Genomic DNA, 21,386 nt, shown 5'->3' on the forward strand with positions numbered 1-21,386 from the left:
TTTTTCTGGGGGCGTTGCATAAAAAAATCAAAAGCATTGAACTTTTTACAAAATGTAAAAAATGGTTATGAAAATAAAATCATTTAACAAGCAAAAGAAAGACAAAACAGATGAATGTTCAGGCTCTAAAGATCTGGACGATGAATGACAATCTCTTATGTATGAGAGTCTCTGTTTCTCTGATTCAAACAGAACTGTTTGTCCTGTTACGTACCACAACATTTTCTTTAGTAAACAGAAAAAACATAAGAAACTAAAGGAAAAAGTGGTTCAAGACCAGCAAATTTGTGTTAAATGTAACACATGCAGCATGGCATCACAAAACGAAACAATAGTACACTCATTCTGACATTTGAAAATCACTTTTTACATAGGCATGAAATTGCATTATGGATGTCTGGAAGTGCAGCAATAAAAAAGTACTTTAAAAAAAAAAAAATATTTCTGCAATAATCAAATTTTGTCAGTGTAAACAAATAAATTAGTATTTACAATGTCTAGGTTCTGAAAGCATTACCAAAAAAAAAGACATTATTTGATACTGAATTGCAAGAGTCATATAAATACTTTACACAAGTAATTATGATACAGTCTTAATATAAACATCTTCATCTCAAAGGTCTCTAAAACATTTATGCTGATCAAACCCAAATCCCCTGTTAGAATTGAGGGTTGTAGAAAAAGATGTCTCCATTACAACAACAAATTCTGCACATTGTAATACACAGGAAGTAAAAAAAACCTTGGGCAAGTAAAGCAGTTGGTGTTAAAAATGTCAGAGGAGGAAGTTTTGTGATTTTTTTTCCTCCAGATTGTTTCATTTTGTAAAGAAATACCACATACTGTATGTAATGTTGAATTAACATTACCCAAACTTTGGCTAACAAATACTGACTCAAGGACACAAAAACATTAATTAAATGTGCTTGCAGTATAAGTTAAGTCTTTCTCCTCATGAAGAGCTTTGGAGCCTGTTTTATTTTTGTATTCCACCAAAGTCTTTTGTGTTTTGTCAGAGAGTGTGAAAATCTGTTGTTGTGCTATAGTCCTTTAAGGGAGTCATTTCTTCTCTTTCTCAGTTATCTGAAAAGCAGAAAAAAAGTTTCTTGTAAAAAGAGAAAGTTTTGGCTTTGCTTTTCTGTTAAGCTATACAATATTTTAACACCTAACATAAAAAATTCAAAATGTCTCAAAATAAATTAATAATACAAATAAAATCAATTCCCATCTCTTTGCTACTTAATAAGTAATCTCAGAATGTTCACTAACAATCAGCTGTATGCATACAATACAATATAATATTTGTTTTACTTAATCTATATTAATATTAAATGTATTAACAATTTAAACGAATAACATATTTAAAACATTTATTAAAACATTATTCATATAACTATAACATTTTTTTCATAATTATTTTAATATTTATTATTTTATATATTATAATATATATTAAAATCAAATTATTTTATTTTATTCTGTTCTGTTCTGTTATTGACAAACTACTCACCTCGACACTCGTACTTGAGATCTGAGAAGTAAACCAGTTCTTGGGAAAACACGAACAGTCCTAATCTCCCTCCTGTAAAGGTTTTATCATAAACCGGCCCCGAGTCTGCCATGATCTGTTTCCCCTCATAAACCACCACTCTGGAGAAAAGGAAAATATAGAGCTGTTAACTCTACACACGTTATAGGACTCCTGTGGCAGTTAAAGGCCTTCCTGTTCCTCACCTGATGAACCCTGTCTTAGGTCTGTGGATGAGATGCCACCTGTACGCAGTGTAATCCTTCCAGCCGATATTCTTAGCATCATGCCACAGAGTGCGGACCTGCCAGACAACATGGAGCAATTAGTTTGATCTAAGCTTCTCTTGAACCCTAACAGATGTCGTATTTGATGAGCAGTCAGCCTCACCTGTCCAGGAGTGTCACCGGTGTGCCACAGGGCATTACGCAGGTGCTCCCCTGTGCCTGTGGTAGAGTTGACCACTTTCAGAGAAACTCCAGAGATGCCAAAGGCTTTTGAAGGATTCACTTCCCAGTACGTCTGAGTTATCTGCTTCCACATTACCACATAAAACCGACTGCTGGACTGATAGCCAAACACAAACCCAGCATAATCGTCATCTCTGTCAGTGTTGACGTAGAAAGTGCCACTGAAATCCACAGCGTTGAACTCATCGAAACCTGAAGAAGGATTCAGACGTTGAGGTCTCATTTACTCGATGACATCAAACTCTACGTAAAAATCATGACCAGACGGGCTACCCGGGCAGCTCACATACTCACCCACAGCAATACCAGGGTCAGAATTGGCAGTCTGAACCAACTCTTTTCCCTGATGTCTGACCACCCAGTTGGGATCGATTTGTGTAGTTCCTTTGGGGTCCAAATGCACCATCTGAAACTTCCGGAAGTCAGTGTTACTGATGGCGTCGTTCTCAGGGCACACATCCAAAATGTCTGGAATGTTGTCATTGTCAAAATCATCTTTGCAGACATCACCTCTTCCATCCCCTGTGGATAAAATTAGATTAGTTCATCATTAATCTGTTTGAATGGTTTAATCTGCCATCTAACTTTTTAACAACCAAAAACATGCACATTAATAGTATTAGTCATTCATAGTAATTTATAGTTATTTTTCTTCTTCTTATTATTATTATTATAAATTCACTTTTTAAATAATAAATTATATAAATCAATATCAACATATCAATATTTATATGAAATAATGCTTCATTTATATTAATACTTAGATTTATAAAATGTAAATTAATAATACATATTCTAAAGAAATGTGATGCAACAGTAATCAAAAACATATTATAGCCCTGCCCACAATTTAGAGTGTGGTTATATTATATTATATTATATTATATTATATTATATTATATTATATTTTATCATATATGTGACGAGTGGGGCTGGGCTGTGAGCCGTGGGAATGGAGCGAGGCCGTACCCATAGCTCTCGGCCCCACCCCACTCGTCACAATATTATATTATATTTAGTGGTTAATAATTAATACTGGTTTTATTTTTATTTTAATACTGGTTTTATTTTTTTACTGGTTTATTATTTTTTTAATAATAATAAAATAAATGAACTATTATATTCTATATTATTTTATATTATACTATAGTATATTATTATATATAATATAATTGACTATTTATTTCTTTGTTAATAATAATTATATATATATATATATACAGTATATATATTGAAAGCAATCTCAGCTGTCTTTTCATGTCATATGCATTAACATATGACTGGCTTCAAATGTGAACTCTATTAAATCCAGACTTTAGCACTCAAATAAGAGGGAAAAGTCAAGTAGGCTGCCAGCTCTTTGCTAGTGTGTCTGTTTTTACAGTAGTTGACTTTCTCGCTTTGGAACCATCTTGACACTATCAAATAAACAAAATATAATGAGGTGTGAGAAATATGCTAGCAACTGACAACTTCGACCTCCGACTGTAACCTGTTTCCATTTTCCCACCAACACAAAAAATAAGGTAGCCTTAAAAAAATGCAGCACAGTGGGGTAAACCACACGCACCCTTCAGAAACCACACGCAAGCTGTGAGAGTGTGACATCATTTTCCTTGACCCTGGCTACACTAAAGGAAATTTTCCAGTTGTAAATATGTCTAAATCTCAAAGGATGCAAAGGAGAAAAATGTGACCCAAAATATAACTAAATAAATAAGTAAATAAATATGACTGACACCTTTAAAGTTTTGTAAAGCTGGCCGTCTTTGAGCAAAAAATTACTGCCACTGTTGCATCTCTACACAGAAATGAAGTTTCAGCATTTCTATAACTGTTATTGTATGTGCATACATGTTTTCACAGTCAGTAGAAATACAGACAAACACTAGTTGTTTTAAACAATAGATTCACTTACCATCAGAGTCTAGTTGATCTTTGTTGGGCACCAGTCTGCAGTTGTCCTTGTCATCAGGGATTCCATCATTATCGTCATCAAAATCGCAAGCATCTCCTTTCCCATCTTTGTCATGGTCAGCCTGGTTGGCATTGGGAATGTAGGGACAATTATCCAGGCTGTTCTGGTGGCCGTCCTCATCAATGTCCTGATTGTTGTCGCACTCGTCACCAACTCGGTCGTTATCTGAGTCAGTCTGTTAAAGCATGCAGATGATTTTGTTAAACTGCTGCAAAACATTCCCCCTAGTGTACATTTGTGTTTTTGAGTGTGTGTTTACTGGAAAGAGTTGAGCTAGAGCCTGTTGTACCTGCTCTGGGTTGTGCAGCAGAGGACAGTTATCACACTGGTCACCCACTCCATCCATGTCTGTGTCCTTCTGGTCAGTATTGTACATGTAAGGGCAGTTATCATGCTCATTCAGAACCTCTGCAACACAAGCAAGCAATAGCATTACACTGAGCTGAATAGACCCGTTAACCATATGGAAATACAAAAAAAATCTGCATTTGCATTGATTTTAGTTAACATTAAAAAAGCACTTGGGTTTAAACCCAGCCTGGGTCTAACCACAACAGAATCCCAAGCTTGTTGAGTGTATAAACAAATTGTGAGTTTTATTAACTTAGTAATTGTGGGAATGCACGTGGTAGTTTCTCACCATCTCCATCAATGTCCACAGAGCAGGCATCTCCCTCGCCATTACCGTCTGTGTCGATCTGAGCGGGGTTGTGCTCATATGGACAGTTATCACAACGATCACCGACAAGATCTTTATCGTAGTCAAACTGCCTGGGATTGTACAGTAGAGGACAGTTGTCCTGCAGCACAGGAGAAAAAACAAGTTTAGTTTAAACAAAAACAAAACATGGCCGATTTTTTACATTATTGTTAAGAAGTCTGCCTACCGCCTCATCCATTATTCCATCATTATCATCGTCTTTGTCACAGGCGTCTCCTTGACCATCTTTATCAAAGTCCTCTTGACCTGAGTTTGGAAGGTTGGGACAATTGTCCTGCACAGGAATAGGAAAAATTATTATTTTCCTTTAACACACAGGTTTTTACTGTATTTTTGATCAAACAAATGCAGCATTGGCGAGACTTCTTTCAGTTACTGGAATTATTTTCATAAGCCTTTGCGATTAATCGGTTACATTTTTAGTCAATTAAAAGTCACAGTTATAACAAATTATGTCTTGCAGCCACAGAAGAGACAATAACTCTATTACCTTTTTACAGTGATAGGACTGGTTGGCTCCACACACCAGGTTCTGATTGGGCCAGCCATCAAGGTCAGAGTCCTCTCCGCAGATGAGACCGTCCCCAGCATAGCCGATCTTACACTCGCATTTAAACATGGGATCACTGAAGTGGCCAAGGAAGATGCACTCAGCGGACCTGTGGCAGTTGTGAGTCTTGTCTTTGCAGGGGTTTTCTTGCTCACACTCCTGAAAAATAAACAGACTTAATAATAATAATAATAAAAAAAGACTTCAGCAACTCTCAATAGCAGTCCTATTATGGCAAAAGAACTGGTTCATAGCATGGGGAGACAACTGGGAATTATGTTGTGAGGCTCTTTAAATACTTCCTATTGATAATTTCCTAAATTTTTGTTGGTTTCAGCTGTGCACAACCGGGAAGCTTATTAAAAAAGCTATTGGATCGCAACTATAAAATGTGAGACAATTCCTTACAGCCCTCTGTCAATTTACTGCTCTTGGGTGCCGGATCAAAGCTTTGCAAGCTGGAGGTTGGTGACAAACCTATTAGCTGTGGATGTTATGAAACTTTTGGACAAAAAAAGCAAATGAGTCAGCTTTCCAAGAAATCTGCAAAATTTATTCATCCGTGAGGGATTGAAGAATTAGAGCAAGATCCATATGCTTGGCCACCATTACAGGACCAAAACATTTTTTTCATTTAGAAGACATGCTTTGTCTAAAATGTCTGAGAACACACTTTTTACTCAGACAATCACTCTAGAGAAACTTGTGCAAAAGTTTGACATCTAATCTTTAGCATACATACAAAAAACATGGGAAAGAATTATACAATGAGACCAGAAGAGACCACCTGACTGACAAGCTAAAAAACAACTAGTTAATTTTGTTTAAAAGGCATGAAGTGGCAGTTGTACATAAAATAGTAGATTCCAAAATAATAGTAAAGTATGGATTATTTAACAAAAAAATACTCAGAAAACAAATAGAATATTTCACGTTTGAACTTGCGCTTTCCAATTTTCATCCAGGCTAAAGACACATTTATATACTTGTGTATAACTAACCTGTTTATTTAGCTTGGCAGCCTCTACTCCCATTCCAAAGGGCTGATTGCCTTTGTATCGAGGAGGGCAAGGCAAGCAGTGGAATCCTGGGTCTGTGTTGACACAGCGCTGAGATTCACCGCTTTTAAAACAAAGATCAGGCACCATGTCACACTATAGGACAGAAGAAGCAAACAGGAATGTTAGGAAACATGTTTTAAAAAGCATTTTTCAATAATGTTCACATTTATTTGGATTTGTTAGATTCAAATCAGTGTATCTATAGAGCAAGGGCTGGAGGAACATTTTTTGTTTGGCTATGCTTTCTATGTACAAGTAATTAAGTAATGCAGTATAACAGTTGCTTGTCACACAGCCCTAACTGCATTATGCTTTTCCCAGCTCCAGCACTTTTCCCTTTTTACCTCATTCACATCCTCACAGAATGTTCCATTGCCACGGAATCCGACAGGGCAGGGCCCACACTCCCACGAGCCGTCAGAGGAGCTGGTGCAGTCAACACCCCCAAAGCACGGGTTAGATAGACAACCATCTGAAGAAGCATTGAATAAAAAAGGAGGGGCTTTACGTTTACTCATGAAATTGATATGTATTTCATAAATCTCAAGATGATATTAGAGACATTATGCATTACGTGTCAGTCTATAGAGGGCTTCAAATAATAGCACCCACTGATAAGATGAATTTCACATGTATGCAACCATTCGAAGGTTTTTGAAAGAAGTCCCTTATGCTAACAACTTATCTGTTCAAAAATGCAGTAGAAACTGCAATATGGTGAAATATTATTACAATTTAAAATAAATATTTTCTATTTTAATGTTTTGAAATGTAATTTATTTCTGAGCTGGCAAAGCAGCCATTACTCAAGTCTTCAGTGTCACATGATCTTTCAGAAATCATTCTGATGTGCTGATTTGTTGCTCAAGAAACATTTATTATTACTATCAGTGTTGTTGTGCTGCTTAATATTTTTGACTGTTTTTTTTTTCCCAGAATTTTTTTGATGAATAGAAAGATCACAATTTATTTGAAACAGAATTTTTTTGTTATATTATAGACGTCTTTATAATTACTTTTGCTTAATTTAATACTTCCCTGCTGAATAAAAGTATTCATTTCTTTTAAAAAAACCTAACTGATCCCACTTTTAAACAGTAGTGTATCACCTTGCTTTTTAATTCCCCTGTCTCACCCAATCAGATGCTAATTCACCTTTCTCCTTTATTGTAATGGCTCAGCAATGGGGACAATCTACAATATGGTCCCATAAATATATAGCCAAACACAGTCAATGAGAGAGAATATGTGTGGAGTGAGAAATAAATTCAAATATTGGAAAGTAACATACCAACAGGGCAGTCCCGTTTGTTGCAGGAATCAGTGTCCTTGGACTCTCCTGGGCATTTCTTGCCGCCGTACTGTGGATGAGGGCTGTTACACACGCGTGTTCGTGTCCTTGTTCCTCCCCCACAGGTAGCAGAGCAGATCGCCCAAGGAGACCATGGACCCCAGGCTCCATCAACTACAAGAAGAAGAGAGTACAGTAAAACTCTGAGTTTACAGAGACAAATTATCCATGTAAACTGTTATGTTCCAAGATCATACTATGCAAACTGGTCTAATATAGTCTTAGCTTCATTTCTCAAGTGTTTAATACACAAAATAAGAAGCGCAAGGCTCCCAGCACTCACTCGGACAGGGTTTGGCTTCACATTTTTTCGTCTCTCTCCCGCTGCCCTCACAGTCCTTTCCTCCCAGCTGAGGGACGGGCGAGTTACAGTGGCGAATTCGCGTGATCTGTCCCTCTCCACACGTCACAGAGCATGACGACCAGGGGGACCACAAACTCCAACCACCATCTTGACGGACTATAATGAAAGGCAGAGATCTGGCATGGTCAACAAAAACAATGGCATATGCTGCCTTTGAGTCCTTGTAGAAGATCCTGCTCTTGTGTTTGGAAGTTGTAACTACAGAATGATGTACTTTTTAAAGGTAGTGTATTTAATGCTCTCTTCTCTCTTACACTTTAATGGCAAAGTTAAGGCATTTGTTTACCCCTAATTCAACAAAATGAAAAGGAAAGAACAAATTATAGATATGCATAAAGCTTTGTCTGAGTATATTATATTAAAATTAGTTTTTTTTTGTGTTTTCCGGCAAGTAAAACTTAACTATGATTGAAAACAAACTGCCAATAGAAAGTTGGGGCTAAAACTAAATTGTGGAGGTGTTTATGTGCACTCATCTCATAAATGCGATCATTCTTACAGGACTTGAAGACAGCGTTAACAATGACATCTTTCATTTATATTAGTAAGTCCAGAGGTATGAAGTCCAGGAATGACACAGGGCGGGACGGCCAATAAACTTGATGAAGCGATGACCACCTAGCCCACAATTCTGGAGCCATCACCTCATCCTCTCTTTGGGATTCAGCATGGGAAAGACTTGATGGTGTATTCAGGCCAGTGGTGACACAGTGAGCATTAAGTGTGCCTCCTCACACACTGTCAGCTATATTCTTTTCCCACAACCACATGGGTCTGAATATACTAACTGACAACATGAGGAGGAGAAACACTATGATTCTTTTAATATGAATCTAAAAATTCTTAATGTCTGAATACTTATAGGTATTGTTGAACGGTAATTGGCAAGTTTGCCCATCCCTGTCCAAGATACCAGGTGGTTACATTTGTCGGTTATAAGAAAACATCTGAGTCTACCATAAGCCAGAGTTAGCACTGGTACACCACAAAGAGCCATATGCCACTCATTAAAACCTCACTGAGCATAAGTGATGAATACCAACTCGTTCCCTCGCCGATGGAAAAGAGTTTATCTATTAGCACACGCTTCATAAATATTTACAACAGATGATGAAAGAAAACACCGATGTTACAGATTTATCCAAATTCCACAAAATTAGGTCAGTATCATGTCACATTCTGCAAGGGAATGGAATGGCTTGAAATCACTGTTTGGCTGATGAACATCAGTTGAGCGATGTAACATTGACTCAGTAGTAATAACTGATTTGATGAAATCTAGGTAAGTAGGTGCTAGCCATAGAAGGATTACTGCTTACCACTTGAGTGTCATTCAGCCTGCTGCCAATGCAAATGGTTGGCAGGGATTTCTGCAGTTATTATAGTTGATGATTTTTGGTTGATACGACCCATTTTAAAGGTTGATCCAAAATTCAAAATTCACTCAGTATTTTCTTGTGTTGTTCCAAACTCATATGCATTTATGTCTTTTGAAGAACATGCAAGGAGAAAATTTGACAAATTGTACCGGTTGCTCTTTTTCATGTCATTACAATAAGTAATAAAGGACACAAAGCACCATAAAACAAGAATAATAAAGTGATCTAATTTATGCACTATAATCAATGTATTTTAAAGTCCTCATACAAAGATATTGTATGGTTTCAAAAAATGGTTTCAGACCTCACTCCTTGTAATTGCATTAAGAGCAACCAGTAAATTCTCCATTTATTTTTCATGAAAAAGTCATACAAGTATGGAATGACATGAGTAAATCACAGAATTTTCATTTTTGGATGAACTATTCTTTCAAAAGCTCATAACCAATTCAAAACAACAAAAACAACAGCTAAAATAAGCATTTTCTTTCCCATGAAGATTTAGTGATTTTGGCTGAAACTAAACTGAGAGCCGGTGTCTTGGTGAACTGGTTCTTTTTCTTCCATTTACATTATTTTTAACAGCTGTTTAGATATTGTGACAGCTGCATTTCAGATCTCTCTTTCTACTTGGTTTAGAACACAAACCCTTTCATTCTGGTCTGTGAAGAGGTTACAGATGAGTGCACTACTTTCACTTTTACAATTATCTCTGATGCACTGATCCTCCTGAAACAAATCAGTGCGAGAACAAACCGTGCACTTGCAATTATAGGGTGACATACCACATTTCTTAAGGCCACGAACAACAGAATTTAATCCAATTCCACTTAAACCGCTGTTATGTGGTTTTCTTTCAAGGTTTTAGACTTTATGGACAAAACAGACAGGAAAATTGAGTCCAAAATGTCTCTACATGACCAAATTACAGGTGTTCAAAGAAAGTGTGCAAACATATACTGGCTGTCTCACCACGACTGTCGCATTTTCCCAAGTTGCATCTGCGGGTTTGGATGGAGGGGCCACTGCAGGGGTTACTTGTGGCATCACATGACCTGCCTCTTTGCTGGGTGCCCGTTCCACATGTGACGGTACACTCCGTCCATTCAGACCAAGGAGACCAGCCATCCTCGCTGTCTTTAGCTGTACACACATAAATGCACAAGCACATTTGGCACTTGTAACTTCAGGCACAATTCAGCTCGTTCTAACCCCAGCACACCAATCATATGGTGCTCCTAGTATATTTGAAAAGCAAAGGCAACATTGTTCTTTGCCTCTGATGTTTTGGAGCTTAAGTTATACATGACATCATCTTTCTTAACCCACTTCAGAGCATGGGAACATACAGTAATGCTTTTTACTCAGGGATAATAAAAATGTGTGGTTGGTAAACATAGGCAATTAAAAAAAAACATTTCTGTACCATTAAAGAAAAGACAATTTGGAGAAAAGTTCCTCTGCAAAGCTGGCCTGTTTAAGCTTCTGTCCAAAAGTTTGGTTGGAAAGATTTTTTTAAATGTTTTTGAAAGAAGCATCTTATGCTCACCAAGGCTGTATTTATTTGATCAAAATAAAGTAAAACAGCAATATTATGAAGTATTAATTTAATTAAATATATTGGTTTTCAATTTTTTTGGAATACTTTAACATTTTATTTATTCCTGTGACGACAAAGCTGAACTTTTAGCAGTCATTACACCAGTCTTCAGCATCACATGATCCTTCAGAAAACATTCTAATGTGTTGATTAACTGCTCAAGAAAGATTTCTAATTATTATTAGTTAAAAAATTGCTGTGCTTCTTCCACAAAAGATTTGAAAGTGTTTCTTCATGATCATTTGATGAACAGAAAGTTTAAACAACAGCATTTATTTGAAACATACATCCTTTTAACCTTATAAATGTCTTTACTTTCAAGTTTGTTCAATTTTATGCATCCTTGCTGATTAAAAGGAACATGAAGTTATTTCTTCTTGAACAGAAGTGTATTTGTGTACGCACCCAATGACATGAAAAACTTTGTATGATACAATATTTTGAGGGAAATCCATTCATATTAAACTATCATGGGCTATTTTAAAAACATTTCCACACAAGGTTAGCATGAGAAACATCCCAAGTTGGCTTTGATGTAAAATTCAGGCATTTAAATACAATTCACACAAATTATATTAGTGAAGAAAAGAGAAAAAACATATCTGAAATGAATAGGGGTGCACCGAAATTTCGGCCGCCGAAAATTTTCGGCCGAAATGGCATTATCGGTTTCGGGCCGAAATAAAAAAAACAGCCGAAAACGTAAACCGAAAATGAATGTCACCCGCCCCTCCCATCCGTGAGCAAGCGCTTAGGTTTCACTCACGGTCGAGCTGTTATCACGCGTCTGCCTATCAAAGATTAAGCATGTCAAAGGGCTGTCACAATCAAAAAAAAGCTTGTCACAAAAGCTGCACAATCGATCGGACCAACCAACACAAGTTTCGAAAACGAAAACAGGGAATCGATTTTAACGGCCTTCTCTCGGAGCGCGTCCAGCTCGTCACTATACGCTCGCAGCGAACGCGCGTCACACAGCAACTGCAGGTTCTGACACACACACACACACACACACACACACACACAGAGCCTATTAGTGCACAATATCAGTGTAGCCTTCAGTAATGTTTTTCATTGATGTTATGGCAGTCCACATTGCTGACTTGTGCGCGTCTCAAGCGCCCTCTTTACGTTCGCCCTAATGCCTGTTTAGTTGTCGGTGGATTTGCCTATATTTGGCGTTGAAAAACGGATCAACGCCAAATATAGGCAATTTACTAACGATTCAATGAACACTTTGCCTATGTCTCAAAAATCGAACAGGATTTTTTTTTCACAAAAGTGACAGCCCTATACAAGAGGACACCAAAGTTGCAATATGTAACATTTGTTCTGCAAAAATCTCCAAAATTGTGGATTTTTTTTTGCACAATTTTTAAAAAACTATTTTATTTGATGGAACATAAAACTTGAAGAATAATTATTATTTATATTTATTGTAAAAAATATTTTATGTTTTGTTATGTAACTGTTAATAAAAGTTTGATTATTATATTGTGATTTTTCAATTCAGATCCATTAAATCCAAGCAATATATAAATACGTTTTTAAAAGAAGCCATTTTCAGCTTCAGTTTCGGTTTTCGGCCAAGTGCATCCTAAATTTTCGGTTTCGGTGCAGAATTTTCATTTCGGTGCATCACTAGAAATGAATGTGCGTAACCTGTAGACATGAAGTGAAAATGAGAGTGTGAATATCAGCAATGTATCAGAATCATTACTCACGCAGACACAATGGACAGCATTCACCATCCAGGAAAGTTGGGCTGGCACAGGATACTGGAGGACATGTGATCTGATGGCATACAATCTTTGATTCCTGCAACATAAAGCCATACAGCATAAAGAGTTAGAACAAAAGCAGACTGTCATTCGCTCCTTCTTTCATTATATGTCACAGTTTGTCCTACCTGACAGGTACACTTAGTGCAACTGTCCACAACCCAGTCCTCCTTATCCTCAAAGAGACGGCCGTCTTGCCAGCACATGCGCTTGTCTTTGATGTTCTTCATGTTCCCCAGCACCTCCTTCATCACGGTGTTCTCCTCAGTCTAACCGACAGAAGCACAGCAAGACATATGGACGAATGGTCAACTACTTCTGTCAGTGTCTTCCACATGTAGATAAATAGAGGTGTCTAAAACTGAAATGGGATGAACACATCCTTGACCCTAAGAAGCTCTGCCCCAGGAAATCTGGGATGATTTTCTCATTGTGATCTCTAGACCTTGGAATCAAAATGACATGCTTTGGTTGATCTCTAATGTTAACCTGTGAGAAATGACGAAGAACTTTGTGCTTGTTAAGGATCTCCATATACACTACTGTTCAAAAGCTTGAGTTCTGTAAGATTTAAAAAGCACGTTTTTGAAAGGAGTGTCTTATGCTCCCCAATCTGCATTTATTCGATAAAAAATAGTGTAAAACCAGTAACATTGGAAAATATTATACTACAATATATAATAACTGTTTTTTAATTCAATATATTTTAAAATGTCATTTATTTCTATACAACCCAATTGCCATTTCTGGTTAACCATCAAGTAGAAGTAAACCGTCCTCAGGTAACTTTTGATCTACATGTCATTTATCTTTTCAGAATTTTGCTTCTTTGTTCATCTTTGCCAGTTGTTTCTATATTGTTTTCTTTCTTTTTAAAAAATAAATGAAAAAAAAGAACACCCAAACTAGAACTTTGTAGTCTTGAGATGCGTTAGCACAAACTAGCATGCATTTGTGGCCACAAGTAAAGAGTTGGGAAAGAGGATAGAGACAGAACAAGAGGTTGAGGAAAGGGGAAAAAAATCAAATAAGAGGAATGCAAAAGAGGGGAAAAGGTTATTAACTTCTGAAGCACAGTAAGTACATACAATAACACACACGAAAAAGTTATTTGGCTGTGCAACAGAACACCACATGATCTGGAAGAGCCTATGGGACCCGCAGCATCCAGTGGCTGGATTTCCCAGAGATTATGCCCAGACTCCCTCATCGCTGGGAGGCTCCCAGTGGAGGATAAAGGGGCTGTTTAAACACTGCCAGACATGACTCGGTTCCAATTCACACTTCCTATCTCCCTCAAAAACAAACCATAAAATCTCAGCCCACATCTTCATGTTTTCCACTGCCTCTTTAGCTCTGTTTTCCTTTAATGGTTCTGTTTAGACTAAAATAATTTTTGCTTGCACCGTCAGATATTTAATCTGTAATAAAATTCACCAAATCACCAAGTTGTACACCAACCTGAACAATGGGGCTTTATGACATAGCGTGTACTTTTCAAATCACCAAATCAAACATGTTTATTCACCTGCATGATTTTCCATATCACTTTGAATGAATGACTGAAGCATTTATAAAGTGTTTTTAGATGCTAATGTATGCTCAAATCGCTTCATCTTCTGTTTTCTATGGAAAACATGCAATACAAATTTCCATGCAATTACAATGAATGAGAATTGAGGCCTTCAAGGAGTTGTTTTTACACAAAGATATCATATGACTTCAGAAGACTTGGAGTATGGCATGAAAGTCATATGGACTACTTTTATGAGACTTTTATGGTGCTGTTGTGACTTTCTTACTGCTTGAAAGCCTCAGCCCCTATTCACTGCAACTGCTTTCAAATGAAACACATCAATTAAGTAAAACACATTTACCACTTTCTGCAAGCCATCGATGAGATTGCCCACAACAATACGGAGACCTTTGAGCTCCTGGACCATGTTGGTGAGTTCCTCACAGGAACGTTCGCACACGTCCGATGCTATTTTCTCCTTCTGTTCAATGAAGTTGGTGGAGATGGCCGTACCGACAGACACAGTCTCCGTACTCTCATTAACCACGTTAACTTCTTCTAAGAGAGAAAAGAATGCAGAAGATGGGTGTCAAAAGATGTAATTGATTAAATAGTAATACTTATTACTTAAGAGTAACTTCATAACATGACCAAATTTAAGAAATGACCCTAAGTATAAAGAAGAAGTAAATTAACTTTATTCTGAAATAGTATATGTGAATTAACACAATGTTAATACAATATTAATACAATCTTTCTCTCACTACATTTCTGACATAATTATGATAAATGGTCAGAAGCTACCCAGAAATAGCATATAAAAAATTATCTGAAGAAAGAAAAAAATGAAAGAAGTCTTGGAAAAGGAGGATGGTGGTGGGGTTGGGGATACGCAGCATCAGAGGAATGCTGTCCATTATGCCAAAACTCCCATTAGATATCTGCAGCCATTTTGGGGTCATTTGCATAAATTTTCTCCAGATTAATGGAGGACAGAAGACATTAAATCAAGAGCCATGTTGTTACCTCCAGAAGTTCCTTTGAGTCTCATGCAGGGTTAGCAGCTTTTTAGAGACTGCTGAACTCGTTCAAATCTCTTGGGGGTTTCAGTCAGTGCTGGGAATATGTGTGTGCGTGTGTCTGTTTCAGCAACTTTCTTAGCAGGCTTTTGGGCAGTTCAGTTTAGCTTTTATTTAGTAATACGTGGCACTCCAAGACTGGGGCACTAGAGAGTTTATAGAGACCTCTGCACTGGCATCCTAACATTCAGCAGTTGGCATGTATCCATGCTGGCAATGGAAATGGAAGCCTTTTTGACTGCACATATCCTATGCATGCATACTTATTCAATTACAATTAAATGAACTGAGGCAGCAGTGCCAGAGAAATGGTCACACCTGCACATCTCACACAAAGCTTTATTTTGTCATGGTCTAAAACTGCTTATTCCAGCACAAAAGTCAGTCAGCTCTAGTGATGAGTTTATTTACTTGTCAAATAGACTCATCACTCTTCTCTGCATTAAACTGCAATGGTTTTTATCAAATTTTATATTTAATAAATATTTTTCATTATAATATACATTTTTTTTGGGGGGAGTGACAAGAACAAAACGTTTCTGAAGCAGTTTGCAAGGTATACAGATGTACAGGAACAAAAAAGTAAGATTGTCATTGGAAATGTAGTACTCACTCACAAAGGGCAAGTGACTATTTCATAAACTGGCGCAAAACTCTCTTTGGACCAGTGTGCCACCCTTAATTTTGAGCCCTGGAAACCAAAGCTTTAGGGAACAGTCAGTCAAACCGGCCAGTCTATGCTCTTACCAAGTGTGTGCATAAAATTATGAGTATGTACTCATTCCATTTTTCCACATTCTCTTAAAGTATGACCACCCTGCCAATGTATATTAATGTGACAATCTTTATCCTCTTTATGGCATGTGCAAACTGGTTGACCCTTATACCACCACACTAACACGAGTGTTTCCCGTAAACATGATGTAATACAGTCAGAAATTTCCACAGCTCTGATCTGCAGATATTGTGACCCACTTAAGTGAAAGCCAGAGAAGATTTAAATGAAAACTGATTCCAACAGAAAACATACCAACCCTCTTAAAACAAATTTGATCATTAACTGCACAGAATGAATCCAATAGAGCTCCTGAAACCTAGAACATTCAGAAGTCCATTCATTAGGAGTGCATAACCTGACCCCTGAAACACCAGTCAAACACAAAAAATAATTGTAGCTCTGAATGAATTCTTACCAGGTTTGGCAATCTCACAACCTTTGTTTCGCAGGATTTTCTCTATAGGTGTGTCAAAAAGGAACTGTACATTCTGTAGTAAGCCCTGTAAAAGGACAGAGATAATAATTACAATGTCAAATTTAAGAAATCTTTGATCATTTTTCTTCCCTATTTCACAGCACAGAAAATCATTATGCAGGAATTCCATAAAAAGCATGGAATGAAGTACAGATGATGTTTATGGAGAAGAACTGGTCTTACCCTGAAGTGGTTTTCCCGGATAGATCCCTTGGCCACAAACATCTGACTTCCCTCTGGCTGCAGATGATCATAGAAAGGCTCATCCAGGATTACACTGTCGATGAGGCTACATCCTACGTAAAGGTTAGCATTCTCTCCGTGAACGTACAGTGTAATGTTCTTCCACTGTGAATCAGACAAGTCCACATCCTCAAAGGACACCACATTCTGAGATCCCTCAACCATGTAGACCAGATCCAGTGTGTTGGTGCGCCCGTTGGACACAATCTCAAACTGACGGCTCCCACTGGGACCCTCCAGACCAAACAGAGTTCCCCTGGAGCCCTTGTCTTGTCGTATGGTGGCCACAAACACAAAGCCCTCATTATTCTGGACCTGCTTTAGGAACTGATGGAGGGCCGGGGTGCTCACAGCAGGGATGTGATCAAAGCGGATGAAGCGGTATGCAGGTGAGTCCCAGTCGTGGCCCTTGAAGAGCTTGGCACCAATAGTCTTTCTGCTGATGCTGCTGATTTTGAAAAGGTCGAAGATGGATTCATCTTCCACATGGCCATCTTTGAATGAGTCAATATAAGCATTTCAGCATAGTAGAGATGATTATGTGAGAATACAAGATAGATGTTATGTGATGATTAGGTAAGCCCATTCAAAATATTTCGGGAACTATTACATAATCTCAGATCAAAACTATTCGAAATCTGTTTTCCATTGAATGCCACATAGAGACTCTATGTGAATTAGATATGTACATGTAAACATCAATGTCAATAGAAGAATTTATGTCAATCCTAATTATTTCTAAACAATTTAGTAACAGGTGGATCATGGATTTACCTTGAGGTAGTGCTCTGATGCACAGTAACAGCAAAGGCAGCAAGTAGAAATTTCTCCTGAGTATCATACCTCCTTTAAAATACACATACAATTATTTAGAAAAAAAAAATCTTATGAACACATTTATTCTCAAATATTATTTAGACAGTCCAATGAAACCCTGCATGCCTTTAAAACAATGTTTAAATACGTAGAGTGAAAAAAAGTGTGCAATAAGACAAAAAAAATGGGGGGGGGGGGGAATGTACAAAGAAAACGAAAAAATAATAATGAAAAAATATAATAAAATAAAAGTTAAATCAGGCAATTGTGTGGAAAAGGGGATAATAATACAAATATATTATTTAATATAATACTTCAACAAATGGGGGTTTGGGGTTTTCCTGTTTCCACATTCATTGGTATTACATGAGAGACCAATCTTAGTTAAGAGATTAATAATAGACTCTTAAACTATTTTATGTATCTCAATTATAAAATTTTACGTAGATTTGACATAATCTTTAAAAGGAGCAAAGTGTATGATCTGATTAAACAGCTGTGGTCATGTGACTATTTAAACCAGCTATGTAAAAGTTCAGATAAAATCAAAACAGTCAGAATTTTAATTTATAATTCACATCTTTGATTAAAAATACAAAAACAGGACTTCCTGGCAAGTCAAAGCCAAAAGTAAATGGACACCATTAAATAAGTTAATATCAATTGCACTATGCTTCAAATAGACATTTATGTGCCATTTGGCATTCAAAAAATGTTAAAGCTAAAATGTATTACGCATTATTATTAGATTGACATGCCAAACACTTTTAGTGAGTGCATAACAGTTCTTTAAAAGCGTTCAACTGCAGCAGTCTAACAAAATTAAGACATCTGTGACAACTGTGAAAGTCTTTCAAGCATAGTTTTAAACGCAAAGAAAGTAATTATAAAAAAAAAGTCAAGTCTAGGGTGCCAAAAAGTATAAAATGCTCACACATAAATAAGACTCACCTGCTGTAATGTGCAATCCAACGATAACAACACAAAGTCAAGGCTATCTGTCCTCTACGACAAAAAATCTTTAGAAAAAGGTCTACTAGCAAAAATGCGATACGAAAGGACTAAAATCCACAGTGCCTAACATCCACCCGGCTCTGGGTTTTAGTTCAGTGGCCCGAGAACTACTGGACTGATGCCCTTTATACGGTTCAGTCCGAACCATGTCAGTCAAGTTCAGTTATAAAAACTTAACCTGCTGAGGGGGGTGAATTATATGGTTCCCATTCTATAATGTCATGCCGGTAGCCTACCAATGCAGTGAAACCTCCTGTCCTCCCCTGCAGTGACGTGTTCGCGTCGCGAGCCAGTTACTGGGAGGAGGAACAGAGAGATGTGGAGAGAAACATGCTCGCGCAAGATGCGAGAGATGCTTTAGAGACTCGAGGATACAGCCACTCACTGTCAAATACAGTATACGTTATGTTACAAATACATGTTTGTTTACATCTATTATTGAACAGTATTAACAAATAAACTGACATGTTCGGAGTTTTAGCACCCAACCACATGCAGCGTTTAGCTTTTAGCGGCTTGGAATTACAGTGCATGGTTATATTGTCCACTTGTCCAATATATTGATTGTAAACATAACTTGGTCTGTGAAATTGTTTTTATGAAATAGTTCTTTTCGCCAAAAAATACGTTTGAAAAGACGACAAAACATTTAGTTTCTAACCAAAAAAAAAAAAAAAAAAAAATCAATTTAATTTGTAACCACGAAACTCGCAGACTTAAAGTAGCACCATGTGGAGCGGAGCTACAGGGATTCCCCGCTCCAAGTGTTGAGACTTAATCAGTTGAGAAAACTGGTTTGTTTTAGATACTGTGGCATCAATCAAAAGATTTCTTCTGGAAACTACTGTACCACTTGGTCAATTCAGAATGCTTATTTTGCAATTTAATAGTAAGAGTATGTTGGTCTCATGTGGTTCCATTCAAGCCCCTGAGAGTGATTCATCCAGAGCTAAGCAAACATGCACACTATCAAAACACATCACAGTTGAACATACTGAATATCACTTTGGATGTTGACATTAATTCTGCAGTTTCCATACGCTGAATATGTGCATTTCAAAACTGGGTTAGTGTGACATGGACAGGATTCCCCACAGATTCATCTCTAATCCCAATATGTCTCTATACACGGATGTCTCTGTCAAGATAATTCCTCTGTCATCTCTGTGGAGATTTCTGCAGTGTCTTTATGTTGATCCATTCTTGTACACCCAAGAAGCCACCTAACGTTTGCATCCAATGTTCTAACATGACAGTTTCATAAATCAATTTTTAATGAACATACATTTTCACTTGTTTTCATATTTATATATACACACTTACCTTTTTTATTAGTTCATAATTAAGGATGTTTATTTCATGCATGTAGTTTGTGTGTTAGTGTGTGTGTTTTCTTTCAGAAAAACATCATAATTTTTCTTTAGTTAAAACAAGGGTATGCTTATAGAATCTGTGGTATTTAATACAATCATTGCTTATTTGAAAGGAGGTTATGCAAGTTGTGAAGAACTCACAGGAGGTGGAATGTTCCGTTATGATGTTGGAGAGATGGAGGAATCTTACCAAAACACAGATAAGACATCTGATTTCATGAAGCGACAATAAACAGCTTACATAAGACTTGACTGAAGCATGTTTTATGGCCTCAGCAGGTTGTCAAGACCCACAGGATGATGCAAAAACTGATGTAAAAGATTGCTGAATTTTGTTTTACTTTTTTGAACGAATCAATTCACAGAAATGATTTGAACTTCCCGTTACTTCTGTTAAATGAATGAAACATCTGTCAGCACAATTCAGAAAGCTCATGTAGCTACTTGGAAATTCAAAGAGTTGCATGACAATTCGTTTTTCGTAAGGCTTTTATCTTCCCGTGTTGCAGATTAAATATCACTTACCAGCTCATCATAAATCTATGACACTGTATGTTTGCATTTTCTTGCATGCACACATCTTTTAAAGGGTTAATTAACCAATAGGGGAACAGATGTCCAGCATTTTTCAATTATATGCAGTATGAGACACAAAGGAGTCAAGATGATTGGTCACACTTGTGGCCATGATGCTAAATGCATCTGAATGCCATTCAGTTGTTGTCCTTTTTCTTCTACAAAGAAACAAAACCATGCCTGAAGACAGACAAAACGCTGAGGAAAGTTACTGTATTTACAAGGAACAATAGAGTGATAAAATGAATCTGAGTTGAAACTTTCTGACTTTAAAACAAAAAGAAGCAAAAGAGAGAACATTAGGAAGACAGAGAGTGAGAGAATAGGCTGTTTCGGGAGGGAGGAGCTCTGGCCTTGGGTCCCTGGGCACAGAAGGTGCTGCAGTGCTGCATTACTAACAGTCTGAATGGGAAGCACCTCTCAGCTCCATTGCCTTTTTTATTCTCTCCCCACCCCACTAAAAAACGTCTTCAAGTCTACAACACAAACACAGCACAGACATGTTCCTCTGTCTCTCGTTCTCAGACTTTGAAGCTCCAGTGCAATCCACATTACTTCCTGTCCTATTTAGTTAAAATCATGGTATTCATGTCAGATGCATACCAGCATTCAGCTGCACTCAGTTCCATGATCACATTTTAGTTTGAAGAATGAATTGCTCTTAAATGTTTCTCTCTATATGTATATCTATGAATAGAAAGTTTAAAAAAGTCTGTAAACATAAAAGTCACAT

The 21,386-nt window shown here is 37.1% G+C and overlaps 1 protein-coding gene across 2 annotated transcripts; it reads right to left on the reverse strand.

Moving 5' to 3' along the window:
- LOC132110535 (thrombospondin-2-like) lies at positions 1-18,937 on the reverse strand. Of its 2 annotated transcripts, none has more exons than XM_059517228.1 (22): positions 18,642-18,937; positions 17,649-17,720; positions 16,815-17,368; positions 16,572-16,656; positions 14,661-14,854; positions 12,912-13,052; positions 12,727-12,820; positions 10,375-10,545; positions 7,943-8,119; positions 7,600-7,773; positions 6,653-6,780; positions 6,249-6,401; positions 5,188-5,406; positions 4,864-4,971; positions 4,617-4,776; positions 4,266-4,384; positions 3,917-4,151; positions 2,293-2,520; positions 1,919-2,190; positions 1,735-1,832; positions 1,511-1,650; positions 1-1,083 (listed from the first exon to the last, which is right to left on the reverse strand). In XM_059517228.1, the coding sequence occupies exons 2-22, from the start codon at positions 17,713-17,715 to the stop codon at positions 1,076-1,078; spliced, it is 3,525 nt and encodes a 1,174-aa protein (XP_059373211.1). In that variant the 5' UTR covers positions 17,716-17,720; positions 18,642-18,937; the 3' UTR covers positions 1-1,075. The 2 variants fall into 2 exon arrangements, with proteins under 2 accessions (XP_059373211.1, XP_059373209.1); XM_059517226.1 differs by having other exon boundaries at positions 14,661-14,857; positions 18,642-18,936.
- Between the last annotated feature and the right edge of the window lie 2,449 nt (positions 18,938-21,386).

Source organism: Carassius carassius, chromosome 30 (genome assembly GCF_963082965.1).
Source record: "Carassius carassius chromosome 30, fCarCar2.1, whole genome shotgun sequence".
NCBI classification, from domain to species: Eukaryota; Metazoa; Chordata; class Actinopteri; order Cypriniformes; family Cyprinidae; genus Carassius; species Carassius carassius.